The 21023-nt window shown below is 34.5% G+C and overlaps 1 protein-coding gene across 3 annotated transcripts in view; it reads right to left on the bottom strand.

Moving 5' to 3' along the window:
* Positions 1 to 1530: 1530 nt before the first annotated feature.
* The window catches only part of EIF4E (eukaryotic translation initiation factor 4E), a 113075-nt gene continuing 93582 nt past the window's right edge, over positions 1531 to 21023 (bottom strand). For all 3 annotated transcript variants that reach the window (XM_019926448.3, XM_073805575.1, XM_019926449.3), the window contains 6 exons: positions 17642 to 17748; positions 10786 to 10881; positions 8259 to 8322; positions 6443 to 6556; positions 4834 to 4973; positions 1531 to 2626 (listed from right to left, as the gene is read on the bottom strand). In XM_019926448.3, the coding sequence (XP_019782007.1) occupies positions 2512 to 2626; positions 4834 to 4973; positions 6443 to 6556; positions 8259 to 8322; positions 10786 to 10881; positions 17642 to 17748 (636 nt within the window). In that variant the 3' untranslated portion in view covers positions 1531 to 2511. The remainder of the gene's footprint in view (positions 2627 to 4833; positions 4974 to 6442; positions 6557 to 8258; positions 8323 to 10785; positions 10882 to 17641; positions 17749 to 21023) is intronic.

Below are 21023 nucleotides of genomic sequence, written 5' to 3'. Positions count from 1 at the left end.
GTTAAATGAAATATGGCACATCCCTACAATGAACTACTATTTACCCATTAAAGATTATTTTAATAATCTACTATGAAAATATATTTATTTATAATATCCTGTTAGAGAGGGAAAAGTAACTTAGAAAATCATGTACAATCTAATCTTATATTTAGAAAAGATGCTAATAAAGTTAGGAAATTTGCAAGTCATTGTGGTACTTAAGTGGCATTTGCCAAAAGTGACTCAGAATCATTCCTCCCCACCCATACCGGGAAAAAGACTTAAAACCGAATGTGATTCTCAGATGGTAATAATGAGGACAATCAAATGCTATAAATTAGGATTTTTAAAAATTTAGAACTCTGTACATTTAATGCATTATTCCTCCTCTACCCGCCAAAGCTGGTACTTCTTAAAATGGACTGCATCCTAGAATTAAGGAAATTAAGCATTAATTTCTAATAGATATATTCCTCCAATGCCACCCATTGCCCACACACTACCACCTCCACGGTCACTTTTAAGCAAGCTCTTGAAGTGCTCACAACTACGTATATCAACAAAGACAATAAATCACCTTAAACAATCACCCAACCTTAAACAACAGATATTACTAGGTACAGTATATTCAGATTATAAACACAAAAGACTCAGTTATTTCCAGACTACTGAACAAGGGGTGTTTGTGGTATTGCGAGTACTCAGATGGTAGCTTGTGGTACACTTTAAACTGTTTTAAATTCCTCAATAAAATCAATACTATTAATTTCATGTTTATTTTATATAGGATTTTTGTCAAACTTAGCAGCTTTAAAATGATTCATTCATAATCACCATCTAAAGATGAAATTTCCTCTCAATTAATGGTTCTCATTCTACCTACAGTTCAACTTACCCTTTTGTCTACAATATAACCATATTTCATTTTACGGGATCTGAAATATACAGTAATTATAAACAAACTGTTTTCAAATTTGCTTTCAAATGATGCCTATAAAGAGTAGATCAAGTTTTCAAGTTTACATAAATCTATACTACACCAATTCATCATTATAAATACAAGCATTCATAACCTGTTTATTCTAATTCTATTTAGACAGCAACACTAACAAAATTCTTAATGCATACGCCCACCACCTGTAACTCTTTCCCTATGGTGTCATTTGGACACTTGAAAAATAACGTCTCAATTCAGCAACCAAGTTTTACAACTGCTATTCCTACCAATCAAATGGTGATGCACCAAGGTCGCAATTCTCATGAGTTTTAACATATTAAGAGTACATTGTTTACCTAAGACTGAAGGACTGTGCCTCTTACTTTATTTAAAAAAAAAAAAAGATAGCCACGTCAATTTAATTCCATATATGATGCTACCTATTCAATTTATTAAAAATTAAAATAAACGTAATAATCAAACTGATGCTCCAAACTTACGCTATTCACGTGGAAGACACTACAAGGGAAGACACCATAGAGACTGCCTTGCAATAAGAAGTACAAATTCCTTCTATAGAGATGGAGAAATAAAAGGAAGGACCAATCTAGTTGTCTAAAAGACAATTCACTGTACACATTTTATTTACAGTTTTGTACACTGTCTTAATATGAATGGGACCGCTTTTCTACTTGAGCCATTTTTTAACCAAAGCAAAATAACCTAAGTATAACAAAGTGTTAAAATACAGCATAAAGATACAAAAACAGACATACTAATTCTAATTAGGAATGTAATTATGATGTTACATTTTTTATAATCCACAATTATGTTTAGGAAATCACACAAACATAGATCACTGATTTGAATGAAATGCATAAATTTGTAGCAAAGCTTTGTAGTTACAAAAAAACAAAAAAATTACCAAAGAATGCACAAAATTAATGTTTATTCCACCTTTGTGTCATATTCCTGGATCCTTCACCAATGTTACATGAGGAAAAAAACAAAAGCAAAACAAATGAAAAACTGAAATCAGAATCACTAATGTTATCAAGTAGGGAAACAAATAAATTAAAATCTAGCAGCCATCAGCAAGAGTACAGCACAGACAATGCTGTAAAAAGAAACAAAGAAAATTGTTAGAAAACTGTATGCATCATACTCTTTCAAACCAGCAAAATATGCTCCTGCATACAATGGAACATAAACAGAATCGTTCTCTTGTAAGGTATAGAAATGCAAATTCTTTTCTTTAATATTGTAGATGGGTCAAATGTGTTTGTAATCGTTAATTCTTTTAAGCTATTACAGAGTGGGCCAGGAACACATTTATGGATTCTGGGGACGATGTGTACTGTAATTCTTTGATTGGGATAGTGGACACTCTAGCCAAAATTAAGAAAAAAAAAAATATATGAACACAGAAGTACAAGACAAAGGCGAATGAGACTTCTCTTATATCTTAGCAACATTTAGATGGAAATCAAATTTAAATGCAGTCCACTCTGCTTTTGAAGAGGCTTTGGTTCAGCTCCCAAATCTCGATTGCTTGACGCAGTCTCCTATGAGAATACTCAGAAGGTGTCTTCTTAAACAACAAACCTATTTTTAGTGGTGGAGCCGCTCTTAGTAGCTGTGTCTGCATGGGACTGATAACCAATCACTATCTTTGGAGGAAGTCCTAACCTTTCCTTGTATACCCTCCTAGAAGATGAAAAAGAAGAAAAGTAGCCATTAATTTTTATTCAAACATACACCCCAAATCCAGTATTATTACTCTTCTCATTAAAAAATAATACCTAGAGAGTGAAATAGGAAATTGCACACCTTTTTCCTTTTAGCAAAATTTACTCTTCATAATCACTTAACCAATATTTGAGAGTCTACTATGTATCAGGTACTGTGATAATTATCAGTAAATTAATAATAAGCAAAGCAAGGACACTCTCTAGGCTCATGGTATTTATAGTTTAGAGTATTTGATTATTTGCAAACAAATAATCACAAATACATACGGTGGAGCTGTATCACATACATAATTAATGTATTCAAAATCAATTACATGCACATTTTAATTTTCTGATCTAAAATGCTTCAATTATATTTTACATATAAACCTTAGTAAATATTGTATGTTACTGCAGTTACATTTACCTTACCTATTACCGACAAGAATTCACACACAAAAATCAAACACTGTGAAGGCGATTTATGATATTTTAAGGATAATTTAGAACATAACATGATTTCTGCCTTATATATTAACTCTACAACCTAATTTTCAAATAAGATGTGACTGAGTATCAATGAGGGTAAGCACAGGGGTTGTGATATTAGCAAGGAGGATCTAATCTCCTCTTTGAAATCAGAGAACTCTCTCCTTTTAAAAACTCATGAGGTCAAAGTATAATGCTAAGAGAATGAAGCACATCTGAAGGCCAAGGAACAAAATTAAGGCTGTGTGGCTACAGCTCACAAGAAAGGTAAATATGAGAGATAAGGCTGACAAGGTAAAATTGGGGACAGATCATCATATGATCTTATGAGAACATCATAGGTCAAGTTAGGAATCTGGTATCTGAGAAAAAATAGCAAAATTTTAAAAACAGGCACCAAAATGAAACAAAAATAAAGAGATATATATGGCAAACAACAAAAAAAGAGATTTTCATGGAGCTAAATACTCTAGCAGTATGATACCAGGAAATTTTACTCATGGTAAACAAAAAAATACGGTAAACAAAAAATACATGGTAAACAAACAAAAAAAGATAAACAAAAAAAAGAGATTTTCATGGAGCTAAAAACTCTAGCAGTATGATACCAGGAAATTTTATTCATACTCTACCCTTCAGAAGACTTTACTACCTTCCTTCGAATAGAGTATTTAAAAATAATTTTATAACTAAAATTATAACTATTATCAGATTTACATTAGGATATAATGTATTACCTTCAATTATACTTAATCACTAAAAATGCCAGAATGAGCACTGAGCCATGCAACTTAAAAGGGTGAAAAAAAATTTTTCCTTGAAAAAGTGAGGCCAAAAGTTTTACAGAGATTTCAAAAATGTTTAATATTGACACAAATAAAAAACTTTCCGAGGTAAGAAGTTCATACTTAGTTTCTTTAACACATTTTCAAAGAAATAGGAGACCCCCACTGTCAGTAAGTTTTAAGGCTGACAGAAAGATCAGGAATATGGTGACGAATCAACAATCAACCTTCTCTTATAAGAAACCCCGTGGAGAATGAAACCTGGAAAATCCCCACATCTTTTAATCCAGACAGGCATTATGTTCACAGGAGAATTCATAATGTTTGAAAAATCAACATGCAAAGAGGCAAACTAAACATATTGTGACTTATGACTGGTACTTAATTTTAACACAAAATTTAAAGTCCAATTTTACTAATTTAAACATAGTAAAGAGAAAATCCTAGTTAACATTGACTGACATTTGCGGGGGGGGGGGGAGCGGGGACGATAGGCAACTTTTGCAAATAGTAATATTTGCCAAAACAAAGTTTTAAAATTTATACATGTGGGTTTTAAATATGGACAAAACCAAGCTACTGTCACTTAAACTTCAATGGCAAATGCCAATATTCACCAAATTATTGAGTATTATACATTAGCATTATGGTTTTAAAGTAGGGCAAAAAAGACATATTCTCATATGCTAAATAATAAAATGCTACATGCTAAAATAGTGATTATATACCCCACTGCTAGGAAAAAGAAATTTTACAGAAGTGAAAAAAATACGAATAAGAGCAGTTCAAGATTATAAAAGTGCTCATGAAAAAAAGGAAAATAATGATCTACATAAATACTTTTAATTTAAAAAGTACTTCTGCTTTTAGCTATCTATTTTAAAAGAAGCACACAAAAAGCAAAACTTACCCTATATGTGTAACTGCTTCTTTGTTTTCACATTCAGTAGTCCATATTGCTATTTTATCACCTTTAGCTCTAACATTAACCACAGCTCCACATACATCATCACTGTAGTCATCAAAAGACTCTCCAATAAGGCACAGCAGCTTAAAAGAAAAAACCCAAATCTCAAGTTACATTCAATAGATGATAAACAGCTTATTAAGCTGCAAATGTCTCAAATATTTGTACATATACAAAACTGAAAAACAGTTTTTAAATCAAGAGTCGACTTTCTGAATGCGTAAATTATATTTATATATAGTTTTTTGTCCTGGTCTTTAAAAAATTTGTTAATTTGATTCTTTAATATCAAGAACATGATCAGTTTTGTTAACTTTTTTAGCAAATTGGGCAACTGATGTCAGGGCACATAAAAGGTGAATTATTTTATTAATATTCACTTTGCTCTGCTGCTGCTTATACTTGCCAGCAAACATTAATGGAATAACTGAAAAAGCTGCTTAATTGCCTCTTGTTCTTATTTTTCATGAATATTTTCTAACTTTTAAAAAAACTGTAGTAAATACATGACATAAAATTTACCATATTAACCATTTTTAAGTGTACGGTTCAGTGGCATTAAGTATATTCACATTGTACCACCAACAATCTCCAGAACTTTTGTCATCCTGCAAAACTGAAATGACTTTTTAATGCAGAATTCTAAAATGGTAATTACTGATAATCTCTCCCAAAAGCAAAATTAAGTTTTTTTTTTTAACTTATTTATTTATTTGGTTGCACCAGGTCTTAGTTGCGGCCAGTGGGCTCCTTAGTTGCAGTTCTTGGGCTCCCTCTTTGCAGCTTGCCAGCTCCTTAGTTGCGACATGCGAACTCTTAGTTGCGGCATGCATGTGGGAACTAGTTCCCTGACCAGGTATCGAATCCGGGCCCCCTGCATTGGGAGCCGGGAGTCTTAACCACTGCACTGCCAGGGAATTCCCGCAAAATTAAGTTTCTTCTTTAAAAAGCCATTCACTGAAATATTTATTATTGCTCAACTTAGTAAGGGCTAACTATAAACCAGACACTGTCAAGTGATAGGGATACAAAAGAGACTATAATCCCTGCTCCTAAAAGCTTGGGGTTTGAAAACTTTCACTAGAGAAAATGCCTATTATCTCATATTTAATAAATGTCATATGAAGCCAAAAGTCCCAAGTTACATCACAACATATAAGGTGAATGATATCAAGCTACAATTTCACTGTTTCCTTCACTGATCTAAAAAGTTTAGTATACAGAGCAATACTCTAAGAGGATTGTAAAAAAACTTACATCATACAAAATGTGAGAGGTTACATAATTTTGAACTTAATGAGATGACCAGGATGACCTTATTCTGGAAGGTGAGTCAACTGCCGATCACTTTCTGGATGTGTAATATGTGGTAGGGAGTTTCACTGTATTAGTATGTAAGAAGTATACAAGATTCACAGGACAGAACAAAATTAAGTGCTGGCTTAGCTATTGTGAGAATCCTTATCTCATCTTGAATTAAGTAACCAATATAAAATGTAACATAAGTGAAGTTTTAGTATTCCAAAACAGCTTTATAATTTTAAAACCTTACTGTCTCTAGCCAAAAGCGATCGAGGTCACTTCGTCTCTGCTGTTTGTTCAATGTAATGAGCCATCGTCCTCCTCGTTTGTTTTTCTCATCTTCCCACATAGGCTCAATACCATCCTACAAGGTTAGGGAGACAACAATATGAGACAATATTGTTACTTTAACTTGAGATCACCACTAGAAACAGCAAGCAACAACCCTATTAACTATTTACTTTATATCCATAAAAACTGTTAATTGATGTAGTGGGGAAAAAAGCACATAAGACTTAAAGCAAAATTAGAGTACTGACTTGGGCACTTATTAACTATCAAACCTTGGGTTTCGCTTAATTTGGAGGCTCTAAAACATTCTGAGTAACAGATACCTTTGAGAAGCTGTATACATTTCTATACCTAGAAAATATATTAAAAACTTACACAATTTCAGAGAGCTAATGACTGTCCCACCCACTACCAGCTGACAAAACTCATAAATATCTCAAGGACCCACACACTACAGGTTAAGAATTCCTGACGAACTCTGGACTTCAGTCTACTCAAATATATAAAGAAGAAACGGATTGGATGACCCATTTGGATTATCAAAGCTCTCCTCAAAATCAATCACAGTATGTGCCCATACAGTCTGACTCACTTAATTTCAATAACTGGGTTCGCCAAAAGGTTTGTTTGGTTTTTTCCCTAAGGTGCATCTAGTAGCGCTCAGTTGTCTTTAACTTCATTCAAAACGATTTCGTTAGATTGTATGTGACAGCTGTCATATCAGCGTGCATTTAAAAAAAGACTTATCAGAATTGGTGAATTTTCATGTAGCCATTTTAATATTGAAGATGGAAGAAAAAAAGCAACATTTTCGGCTTTATTATTTCAAGAAAGGTAAAAATGCAACTGAAATGCAAAAAAAAGAATTGTGCAGTGTATGGAGAAGGTGCTGTGACTGACTGAATGTGTCTAAAGTGGTTTGCAAAGTTTTGTGCTAGAGATTTCTCGCTGGACGATGCTCCACGGTCAGGCAGACCAGTTGAAGTCGATAGCAATCAAATCGAGACATTAGCTGAGAACAATCAACGTAATACCACACAGGAGAGAGCCAACATACTCAAAATTAAGTGCTGACAATCATTTGCACCAGCTTGGTTATGTGAATCGCTTTGATGTTTAGGTTCCACATAAGTGAAAAAAACCTTCTTGAACGTATTCAAGCATGCAATTCTCTACTTAAACATAATGAAAACGTTCCGTTTTTAAAACAAATTGTGACAGGTGATGAAAAGTGGATACTGTACAATAATGTAGAACGGGAGAGATCCTGGGCAAGCTAAATGAACCACCACCAACCACACCAAAGGCTGAATACGTTGTTCAATAAAGTTCTTGGAGAAAATGAAAAATATGCCTTGAATAAATACAATTAGAGAAGAAAAACAAAAACAATTAGAGAAGAAAAACACTAGACGTTTTGAGGAAGGGCAAAACAGAACAATGCTAATTTAACTAGACAACTAGACCTATGAATTATGGGGCTTCAAATGTAGTTCTATTACTTTAAAACATGGTTTAACTAAATTAAATGTGTATTTTATTTTTACTTAAAAAAATGTGTCTTTTATTTCTACCAAAAAGGCACTTTTTGGCCAACCCAATGTTTATACTAAAATAGGGCAAAATATATTTATGCTAAAACCTGGTAAAGCTAATTTAATTATTCTCCAAGCACCACAACATTAACTATTCCTAAGTTTATGGCAAGATTTTTTAATGAGTACCTGAATGGTCCAGTCTTATAATAAATATATGAAGTCACCAATTAAACATACCTTAAAAAGTGAGTAGTCACAGCCAGGCATTAAATTACTAGACAACTGGATATGGTTGTACAGACTAGATAAAAGAAAAGAACAATTATAAACATAGCATATGTAATGCAAAGTTTAGGTGGGTACATATACATTCAGAGAATATGATAAAAATAAGATAAAAACTCATGTTTACTTCCCGCCCCCATGAAGTCAATTTCTGAAATGGACCAAACAGATCTCAGTAACAGTCAGCTTCAAGAATCAACATCTGATGATTTTCAAGAAAATATTTTTAATAATTTTATTCTGACAAGTTTGATGTATTAGTTAACTTAATTCATACATATGTATATACAAGAAACTGAAAAGAGAGGTATGAGGTGGCTTTAAGTAGATGAAAGAATCCGTGAGGCTAATGAGCAGTTTTAAACACACAAAAAGACAAATCAAGAGAAAGCAAGACAAACTCCCTGACCATCAGGATTGCATGACTAAAGTAAGTCAACATTATTATCCTTGAAAGTATCCAAGAGTGGGACAGAGCAATGGTTCCCAAACACCACACACCATTACTAGTTTAAGTCAGCATAATAATCTTTTGGGGAGCTTTTAAAAACAAAACAGGACTTCCCTGGTGGCGCAGTGGTTAAGAATCCACCTGCCAATGCAGGGGACACAGGTTCGAGCACTGGTCTGGCAAGATCCCACATGTCATGGAGCAATTAAGCCCGTGCGCCACAACTACTGAGCCCATGTGCCACAATTACTGAAGCCCGCCTGTCTAGAGCCCGTGCTCCACAACAAGAGAAGCCTCTGCAATGAGAAGCCCACGTACCGCAACTAAGAGTAGGCCCCGCTCACCGCAATTAGAGAAAGCCCACGCACAGCAAGACCCAACGCAGCCAAAAATGAATTTATTAAAATAGCAACCAAAAAAAATAAAAATAAAAAAACAGTTCCTTACCCTACTTCTTGAGATTTTAATTCCTTAAGTATAGGATGGAACCATAGAATCTGTACTTTTAAATTACTTCCCAAATAGTAATATCTAACTAAGGATAATAACACCATCCATGGTCACTAGTCATATAGCTAAGATCATCACTTCTGTATAAAATATTGGAGACAGGCAAAGCATTCTTACTCTGTTGCCCGTTTTATAACAATTTTACTGTGATAGACTTCAGGAGATCAAATGATCTAGGCTTCTACCTTCAGGCTAGTGAAATATCTAAATTAAAAATTTTTAAATTTCTTAAAAAATGTTTTCAGGGCTTCCCTGGTGGCGCAGTGGTTGAGAGTCTGCCTGCCGATGCAGGGGACGCGGGTTTGTGCCCCGGTCCGGGAAGATCCCACATGCCGCGGAGCGGCTGGGCCTGTGAGCCATGGCCGCTGAGCCTGCGCGTCCGGAGCCTGTGCTCCGCAACGGGAGAGGCCACAACAGTGAGAGGCCCGTGTACCGCTAAGAAAGAAAAAAAAAAAAAAATGTTTTCAATTAAAAGTGACCACTCAAAGTGGTCTCAATATACAGTTTTCTCTAATTATTCTATGCTTTGTTTTCAGTGATTCAAATGCATACTAAATGCCTAATATGGGCAAAGCACTAGAAATATACAGAAAATTGTTTCTGCCCTGGAGGAAGTATACATTACATGCATAAATTTTCTAATCACAATCTGTTAGTCTGTACGCTACACTCAGGGAGTTAAATTAAACATAAGAATCACATCACTGATATGATCCAAAATACACCAGCTGAACAAATTAGAATACTTAGATAACTGCTAGGTAATTTACAGCTCTTAAAAATGGTTTCAACAAGTTGTATCTTTCATGTTCTCAAGTAGTTTCTCCCCATACATTTTTCAAGCAAATAGACATACTAAATCAACTTTGTTTTTAAAGAATCAATATTCCAAAACTTCCTGAAAAGAACTTTGTCATTTTAAATCATATTTTGAAGTGATGCAAAGATTTAAGACCCCGAAATCTTAACTATTTGCTAAATTGAAACAAAATCTCAAAAATATTTCAACTATTCTTCTTGATGTTGACCACGAAGTATAATGAGATTAATAAACTATCATCAGAGATATTGTCATTCTTTGACAAACCCTGAATTATGAGCAGTTCAGCCTTTGAAATCTTGGAATCTCTATCACAGGAAATCCAGATATTATACTGGAAAGAATCTGCAGAAATAACGGCCTAAGAAAGCTCTGGAATACCTAAGAATAGGGCAAATGTATATAGGCAACCAAGAAAGGGGACAAGCTCCTAAGAGTTGTTGGAAATTCTAGCAACAATAAAGGATTCTCAACGAAAGAGATCTCAGGACAAAGAATAGAGAATAGGCAGAGCTAAAAGACGACAAGACGGAAGCTTTCTAAAACTGATGAGGAATAATCACCAATTCAAACAGTTGTGAGAAGATGGACATACAAAAAGGTGAATATTAACTGTTCACAACTTACCCTTCATTTTGTGAATGCAACTTAAAATGAAAAATTACACAACAAACATCCTAAAATGAATGGTTACTTACGCCCAAAAGTCTTCAACAGTATCAAACTTAGAGATCAGCCGAAGGTTTGCTTGCCAAGTTTTGCTTTTATCATTTTTAAAAAACCAGAGTGCCCATCTAAAAACAGAAAGTCAGTGTCAAAAAAAAAAAAAAAGACGTAGCTTTACATCCATGTTCAAAGCAGCATTATTCACAACAGCCAAAAGGGGGAAGTGTCTATTGTCAGATGAATGGACAAAATGTAGTGTGGAATATTAAACAGCCTTAAAAAGGAAGGAAAGTGAAAAGAGTCCATCAAAGAAGACAAATACTGTATGATCCACTTGTATGAGGCACCTAGAGTAATAAAGTAAATGGTGGTTGCCAGGGGCTAAAAGGGAAGGGGAATGGAGAGTGGGTGGTGGTTGCCAGGGGCTAAAAGGGAAGGGGAATGGAGAGTTGTTGTTTAATGGGTAGAGAGTTTAAGTTTTTCTGCAAGATAAAGAGAGTTCGGGGTGGGGGGGGGAACTGGTTGCACAACAATGGGGGTGTATTTAACACTACTGAACTGTACATTTTAAAATGGTTGATAGTAAATTTTATATATGTGTTTTACCACAATTAAAAATAAATAAAATAAATAAAAATTTTATTTATAATAGCAAATGAGTAGTTTTCTCTATTTCTTTCATTTAAAAAGTATATATTTGGGGAGTTCCCTGGTGGCCTAGTGGTTAGGATTTGGGGAACTGAGATCCTGCAAGCCATGTGGTGTGGCTAAAAAATAAATAAATAGATAAATAAAATGAAAAGTATGTGTTTTGTACCTACTATGTAACAGATTCTCTGCTATACTTAGAGATCCACTGAAGCTCATCCCACAGGGAATTCACAGAAATGTTGTACAGAGACAATTACAATGTCCTAAGTGCTATGATAGAGATAATTAAGCACAGTTATTTAAGAAAAACAGACTAGGAGCACTTAACTGGAAAGGTTAAGTGGGGAATAGGGAAGCTGAATTTACAGAGAAACAAGAGGAGAGAAATGAGAGCACTAGGAATGGGGGCGGGGGGGGGGGGACTCATACAAACGGGAATATAATACAGGGATTCATTGAATAATGTTACCACAGATATATTCTGAAATAATGCATAGTAGTTTCTATATATCTGTATATACTTTGTCTAAGAAAGTTTTATTCTAATACTTTGAAGACAAACTCATGTCACATAAAAGTTATGCTTAAATATTATCATCCCAATATGATTCATCTTTAGTAAAACTGTATTTTCTGAATTACTATACCACCTCTAAGGAAATTTCACTTACTCATTGATAAAAATGTTGTCTGAAGACAGGTTTCCAAGTGGACATATATTTCATAACTTTATGGTTAATGCTTGATAATCTCAGACATAAAAATGAGATGCATTTCAGCACCTACTTGATAATGTATATTTGCCAACCCACTCTCAAGGAAAAAAATTTTTTTTAAAAAGCAAAGGCAGAAAAACTATTAAACGTACACACACAGTGTCAAGTATTATACTCTGGATTTCTAAAATTAATTCAGTCTTTCCTCAAAAATTTAAAAATAGAACTACCACTGAATCCAGCAATTCCACTTCTGGGCATTTATCAGAAGAAAATGAAAATGAAAACACTAACTTGAAAAAGATAATGTGCCCCCCCTCCCATGATAAGCAAAGACATGGAAGCAACTTAAGTGTCCATCAAGGCATGAATAAGGAAAATATGGTTTATATATATATACATTTTCAATGGATTATTCCGTCATAAAAATGAAGGAAATCTTGCTGTTTGCAACATGGATGGACCCTGAGGACTTTGTGCTAACTTAAATAAATCAGACACTAGACAGTAAAAACAAATACTGTATGATCTCGCTGATATGTGCAATCTTAAAAAAAACAAACCCCCCAAAAAAACACCCCAAGCTCACTGATACAGAGAACAGATTGGTGGTTCCCAGAGGCACAAGCGTGGGGGAATGCATGAAGGGGGTCAAATGATACACACTTCCAGTTGTAAAATAAATAAGTCATGGGGATGTAAAGTACAACATGGTGATAATACTGCATTGCAAATTTGAAAGTTGCTAAGGGACTAAATGTTAAAAGTTCTCAACACAAGAAAAAAAATTTATAAATATGTATTGTGACAGATGTTGACTTACTGTAATCATTTCACAATACATACAAATATTGAATCATGTTGTACATCTGAAACTGTTACATCTCAATTAAAAATAATAAAATAAATAATAAAATTTAATTCCATCTTTAAAAAAAATTGCATTCAGCCATTAAACATATAAAGATATATCCTAAGAAAATAATTGGATAACTAAGCAAAAATGTTTGTACAGGAATGTTCTTAATTTTGGAAAATTTTGGAAACATCTTAAGTGCCTACCAACAGTTCTCAAAATGTGGTTTACAGGCCCCTAGGGGATCCTAAGGCCCTTTCAAGGAGTGCTGATGAGTAAAAGCTATTTCATAAAAATGCTAAGACATTTTATTTTTCACTGTGTTGATATCTGCACTGATGATGCAAAAGCAACAGTTGGTAAACCTACTGGTGCCGTACACAGCAAGAATTATACAGTGGCACCAATTTGTACTAGTAGTCACTGTATCCTTTATTATCACCAACTCTCACAGTAATAATGTCAGTTTCAGTTAAGAATGCCACTGAATGGAAACCAGCAGTAAAAACTACTGGTTTCATTAAATTTCAATCTGTGTACATGTCTTTTTCTGCACAAAAAATATTTCTGCATACCAAATATCAATACGATGCTTAGGCAATTGAGTTGTGAGGTGAACTAGTTACTTTTTTCAAAGAACACCACTTTTACTTGGAAGAAGATTGGCTGATCAACCATGATTATTTCTTGAAAAATGAACAGACTGAGCCAGCTGCTAAAATTTGAGCTTTCAGGAGAAAATCAGAATTTTGGAAAGCATGTGTCACTGTGCACTTAACAATTTAATGACACTTGATGATATTTCTGATGAGTTTAGGTAGTGATAATAATTAATGTTATTGTTTTGATATCATATAATGAAAAGTGCCAATATTTGGAAGATCTGCAAACTCACTGAACCAATATTATCCAAATGACCAGAGGTGTGCATGGGTGAAGGATACATTCCAAATGCAAGATAGACCAATGGATTTTAATGTAACAGAGTAGAAAAAGTTCTTAGATATGGTTTCAGATTCTACAATTCAACTAACATATAAGAAACCTAGCATCAAAGGAAGGAGATAGTCATAATTATTTTAAAAGGCTATTAAAATTTCTCCTCCTTTTCCAACCATGTACCTGTCTGAGGCCGTATTTTATTCTCATACTTTCTCTGAAACAACTTATCTCCAAAGACATTGCAACTATGAAGCAACTATGAAAATCCAGCTGACTTCTATTAAGTCAGGCACTTAAAAAGATTTACAGAAATACTTCCCACTATGTATTTTTTATGTATTCTTCCACTACGTATTTTTTATTTTGAATAAATTTTTTTCATAAAAATTATTTACATTAACATGCAATGGGTTAAGTACATATATAATTTTACATTTTTAAACATTTATTTTCTAATATAGCAAATGAAAATAGATAAAAATCTACATAACCAAAGCACTGTGGAATCCTCAATAATTTTTAAGAATGTAAAGGGGTCATGAGCCCAAAGAAGTTAAGATTTAAATAAAATATAAATAATATAATACATGCAAGAGACTGCTAGGCAGCTATTAAATAGGATAATTGTGTGAGTAAAATTCTCCTAAGACTGACATGAAACCCAGAAACCATGGAAGCAAGCTGGTATTTGATTACATGAAAATCAAAAACCTCTAAAATAACATAACTCCTTAGACAATGTTGAAAGACAAATGATTTGGAAATGCATTTTCAACCTAATTCCCCCCCTTGAATGGGTGAACATCCCTAATACACAATGCTTGGAAATAAACTTGGGAAGATAACCCAAAAGAAAATAATAGACAAAAGAACTGAACAGACTGCTCACAGGTAAAAAAACAAATAAGCGATTGTTTTCAACAAAAATGTCTTGAAATTTCAATAAAAGAAATGCAAATTTAAAACAATAAGACACTGTTTTCACAAATCAATCTAGAACCAATCTGACAGGCAATTAAATTTAAGATTGATGGTGTTGCCAAGGATGTAGAAACCAGTAACCCTTAAACTGTTAAGAGTCTAATAAGCTGATAAAGGAGGATAATTTGGCAATCTCTACAAAGGTAGTTAAAAGGTAGTCTTTAACCTAAGAACTCTGAAATTTTACCCTAGATATATTCACACAACTGCAAAAAAATATATAAGGACGTATACTTTATAGCACTGTTTGTAAATAGAAAAAAATTCTATATACACATTAATGTAAGCCTGATAAAATACGTGACTATATATTCATTTAATACAAGGCAGTGGTTTAAAATAATGAGTCAAAACCTGCATATACAAACAAAAAAACTCAACAGTATCACCATCTATATAAAAAAAGTATATATATGCATATTGAAAGGTTTTGGAAAAATACAAACCAAATTTTTAACACTGACTATTCTGGGGAATGGAGAAAAGCAAAATGGGGAAGAAGGTATCAGAAAAAAGCGGAGAACTTTTACTTTATATACTTTGTACCCCAAAAATTTAATCATTCTTATAATAATATAGTTTTTTTTAAAAGAAAACATAATTCTGCAATATTTACAAGAAGTAAATAATGAAGAAACTACCAAAATTGGAACCAAAAATGTCTTAAAATAGTTTTCCATATGATACTATTTTACACAAGAAATAGAATTGATAAGAGAAATTGAAATCCTCACAAACTTCATTTTAGGATTTAATCAGTTTGTTCACTGATAGGACAGGAATCTCTTCTCAGATTTCACTTAAGCTATGAGGGATACATGCCTTGATTACTTCTCCCCACAAAACAGCAACACTAAGAACTGTGTTCACAGTCAAGAAGACAGAGCTAGCTTTTTATATACGACTGAAAAGATGAAAAAACATACTTTAAAAGTTTGGGTACAGCTGCTAGGTTAGCTAAATGAAATTGCCACTAATCAACATTCAACTATTACCTTTGGCATAATGCTTTCCTGAGGAAGAATTTTTACCCTTTATGGACTATTTGACCTTTGACATCTCACTCACATTGTCTAGAGAACTGCTGAACCACAGGTCTCCTATGAAAAAACTACTGAATGTGTTTGGACTATTATTTCAATAGGTCTACCATGATAACGAAGAAATGATAAAAAATAAAGGGACATAAAGGGACAACACATTTTTCAGATAAATGAAACTAAATTATAGACAGTCTCATGGGATCTTTAAGGTAAAGAGAGTAAAAGGCCTGGGAGTGGGGGGAATGAAAGGAACTGAAGATCCTCATAAGTTAATTCCTTTAATGAAAGGAATTAAAGATCCTCAAAAGTTAACTCCAATTTACTTTCCTCCAGATTCTTACAATGTTTCTGAGTTGCCATTTTCTTCCCACCATCAGTTCTCAGGGAATGTGTTAATTTTCATCATGTAAGCCAGAAAGACAATCAAGTAAAAAACATAAACATACTGGGAAGTGGTAGGGTAGAGATAGGAAAAACCATATACTGAACTATTAAACTACTACACAGTAACTACGAAAACTTAACTCATCCTAAACTCTCCTCTTTTCCTCACCTAACTTCTCTTAAATACAACCAACCAATCTCCAGCCTCCACATCCCCTAGCTCTCTTTTCTCTTCACAGACCAACTTCAAATTGCCTATTCCTGCTCTATACATTTGTATACTTTCTATTCACTCTTCAAACTATGCCAATCTTCTTCCATCACCTGCTCTACTAAACTTTCTCCAATGTTAGCAAGGACTTATTGTTCAATCCAATGAACATTTGGCCTTTCTGTGGCAAATATGCTTATCTTGTCCTAAAATAAACCATCTGCTTGGTTTCCATGACCAAGCACTCTTTCCTAGTTTATACAGTTTATATGTCTATACCCTTCAAAGGCATTCTTTTTTTAAAAATTTTACTGAAGTACAGTTGATTTACAATGTTATGTTAATGTCAGCTATACAGCAAAGTGACTCAGTTATACATATACATATATTCTTTTTCATATTCTTTTCCATTATGGTTTATCACAGGATACTGAACGTAGTTCCCTGTGCTATACAATAGGACCTTGCTGTTTATCCATTCTAGATGCACCAGTTTGCATCTGCTAATCCCAAACTCCCAGCCCATCCCTCCCCCACACCCCTCCCACTTTGCAACCACAAGACTGTTCTCTTCATAGGCACTCTTACTCAAAACTATCACCTATGGGCTTCCCTGGTGGCGCAGTGGTTGAGAGTCCGCCTGCCGATGCAGGGGACGCGGGTTCGTACCCCGGTCTGGGAAGATCCCACATGCCACGGAGCAGCTGAGCCCGTGAGCCATGGCCGCTGAGCCTGCGCGTCCGGAGACTGCGCTCCGCAGCGGGAGAGGCCACAGCAGTGAGAGGCCCGCGTACGCAAAAAAAGAAAAAAAAAAAAAATCACCTATGTGCTAATATTCCAAGCCTCTGTTGTGAGAACTCATTTACTACTGTGCTTTCAATTACCATCAATTACCAATGAATTTCAAACCACTCTTTCAAAGTTGTACTATCTGAGTTCAAGATTCACACATAAAACTGCTGCTAGACATGGGTCATCCAAATGAAAATGGAATCCTTCACCTATCTAAAACTAGTCTCATCTAACTTTTCCCTCCAAACCTGTCCCATTCACCATTTACCTTGAGGCCTAAGTCAGAACACACCTATGTGTCAGAAAGCTTACCTGTTCTGTAAAGGATGTTTAATATAGTGCTCTGGGTTAGCAACCTCCTGATTAGATTCTGTTTTCTCTTCTTCTGTAGGTGGGGGATTAGGAGTAGGGGTGGTTTCCTAGTGGAGAATAATTAAACATTATGAACTTCTTAACATGAAGAAATAACATTAAGAAATTTCTTTATTTTTAAATTTTTATTGAAATATAGTTAATTCACAATGCTGTGAAAAATTAATTCCTACGACAGCAATACGCTAAATAAATCTGAACCAATATTGTCCATATTTTTTTTAAGGAGAATGAATTAACAGCAGAAGCACTGGATAAAATAGACCACAGATCAAACTCTAAGCACCAGACTCTTCATTCTAGCATCTCTTCATTATGAGCAAAAGGTTTCTCAAATTTAAAAACATAATAATAATAATTTTGTATATTGTTACCTTCCACTTACACATTTTAATATAAGATTGTTAGAGACCATGGAAAAAAGTTGGGAAAATCAAGTACCTTTCTTAACATACTAAACACGGTGCATAGTGGGAGTGGGGGAGATACAATTAAAGTTTGGAGAGTATATTAACTATATCACAATGACACAAACACAAAAATCTTTATAAAGTGATCAAGGCAATACTACACAGGTCCTTGCTTTCATGTTACACTGTTATTATATATGGTGACAAAGTTCAGCAACTTGTCATTTTCAATTGGCCCTAAGCAAAAAAGCTGGACATTGGCTTGAACTTAAATTCTTCTAGGCTAGACATAATTGTCATCTAAAAATGTCAGGGAAAAAGGGAGGCTGGGAATAATAAGTGTTCTCCACATTAATCCATGTAACTCTTCACCCTACTGTAAATTGGTATCAACAGATAGCTAAGAAAAGGGACCAGACGCTGAAACAAAAGCTGATACAAAAAAGGAGGGCACTGAAACAAGGGTTTGGATATCAGATTTAAATCCAACTAGCAAACCAATACAGCTATATGTTCACATTAACAACATTCTGTAAATCAGAGATGTATGATCTAAAAAAAAGACTTCAGGGACAGGTGATACACATTTTACAAAATAAAATACATTTTTCTTATCAACAAGACACCTCCAGTAAGTACTTTTTACTAGCCTATGAAGTCACTCATAGCAAGGGCTTTATCTTGACTTTGCTCACAACTGTAATGCCAATGATCACAACGCTACACCAATAAGAACTTACTGGCTTGATTACTTAACTGAATAAATTTAAATGTTTACACAGAGTAGTTAAGGCCATAAAATTTACAGAGTAGCCAATGCCTTAATAGCACCAGAGCACCAATCATTTTTACCAGCAATTCCTCATCACAATCAATTTACATCTTCAAATAGATGATCATTACCAAATGCCATTCCTTACTCTACTAGCTTAAAATTAATGATGGTCTCCAGACAGAGGTAGTCTGAGTGAACAGAGAAAATAGCCAACAGTTAGGGACTGATAAGACAGGGGGTTTGGGGAACAGGGTACCAGAGAAAAGTGAGCTGCAGAGGAGTGAGCCTCAAAAATCTATGTAAAAATCCCTGAAGTCCTTGGCTGTGACTCCTAAACTGAGATGTTCGGAATGCAGCTCCGGGTAGTCTAGCAGGGAACAGCTGAGCCAAGACTTCAGAGCCTGAACAGCATCAGGAAGACTAATTCAGACCCAGCCAGAGTGGATGGTTGAAAATCCTCAACTTTCAGATGAAATCCTAGAAAGGTCATGTCCTAGGTATCAAGTGAAATACATATGCCTAACAAATCCTAAAACTAATCCGTGACAGGATCAAGGTAATCTACTGATAAATAAATTAACTGCCCCCAAGAACCAGACTCTATACTCTGGAGGAAAATAACAGAAGTGTGAGCCTCTATGAATATTATCTACGATACCTAGCAAACCATCAAACATTATTAGACATGCAAAGAAAATTTTTTATAGCAACTAATGATCAAGATATTAAACTGTCCATAGAAAGACATCCAGATAACAGATACATGATCCAGATAACTGAGTTAGCAGACAAAGTCTTAATAACTATGACTACTATGGTAAAATAGAAGATGGAGGGAATTCCCTGATGGTCCAGTGATTAAGACTTGGTGCTTTCACTGCCAGGGCTGGGTCCATTCCCTGGTCAGGGAACTAAGATCCCACAAGCCGCATGGTATGGCCAAACATATAAACAAATGAACAAACAAACAAATAAATAAATAAAATAGAAGATGTGGAAAAAGGATAGAAGAAACAGGAGTATTTGAAAAGGGAATTGAAATCAATTTTTAAAAAGAATCAAATAGACACTAATGAACTGCCAACTACAATGTCTGAAATTGAGAGCTTATTGAATAACAAGAAACTCGACTCAGCAGAATGTACGACTGGTGAACTTCAAAGACAGGTCAGTAGAAAATATTCAAATAATCACAGAGGAGGGGAAAACAGATAGCAAGAAATGTCAAGATGGTTAAAAAGTTCAAGGACAAGATAAGAGAGAATGGGACAGAAGGAATACAGAAAGAAAGAATACCAAAATTTACCAAATTACATGAGGGACTCAAGTCAGATTAAAAAACTGAGGCAACTCCAAGCAGTATAAATACAAACAAAACTACACCTGGGGGATTTCCCTGGCGGTCCAGTGGTTAGGACTTCGCCTTCCAATGTAGGGGGTGCGGGTTCAATCCCTGGTCAGGGAACTAAGATCCCACATGCCTCACAGCCAAGAAATCAAAACATAAAAAAAAGAAGCAGTATTGTAACAAATTCAATAAAGACTTGAAAAATGGTCCACTGCAAAAAAAAAACAAAACAAACAAAAAACAAAAACAAAAACTACACCTGGGCACATTAGACTCAAACTACTGAAAACTAAAGGAGGCAATATTAAAAGCAGTTAGGAAGAAAAATTTTAAAAAGACACATACACATTACTTTCAAAGGAACAATAAGAATAACTGCTAACTTCTCAAAAGAAATTATGGAAACCATCAGACAACAGAATAACATCCTTGTGCTTAAGGGAAAAAACTGTCAACACTGACTGAATTCAGTGCCTAGGAGGGGACTTCCCTGGTGGTCCAGTGGCTAAGACTCTGCACTCCCAATGCAAGGGTCCCAGGTTCAATCTGGGGTCAGGGAACTAGATCCCACATGACACAGCTAAGAGATTAGAAATGAATGACATGGAAAAAACCATAAAAAACATAAACACATGGAGACTAAACAATACATTACTAAATAACCAAGAGATCACTGAAAAAATCAAAGAGGAAATAAAAAAATACCTAGAGACAAATTGCAACGAAAACACGACCATCCAAAACCTATGGGATGCAGCAAAAGCAGTTCTAAGTGGGAAGTTTATAGCT

This window comes from Tursiops truncatus, chromosome 5, assembly GCF_011762595.2.
Source record: "Tursiops truncatus isolate mTurTru1 chromosome 5, mTurTru1.mat.Y, whole genome shotgun sequence".
Lineage (NCBI taxonomy): Eukaryota > Metazoa > Chordata > Mammalia > Artiodactyla > Delphinidae > Tursiops > Tursiops truncatus.
The sequence above is the reverse complement of the archived record's forward strand: the minus strand, read 5'-3'. Positions and strand labels throughout refer to the sequence as shown.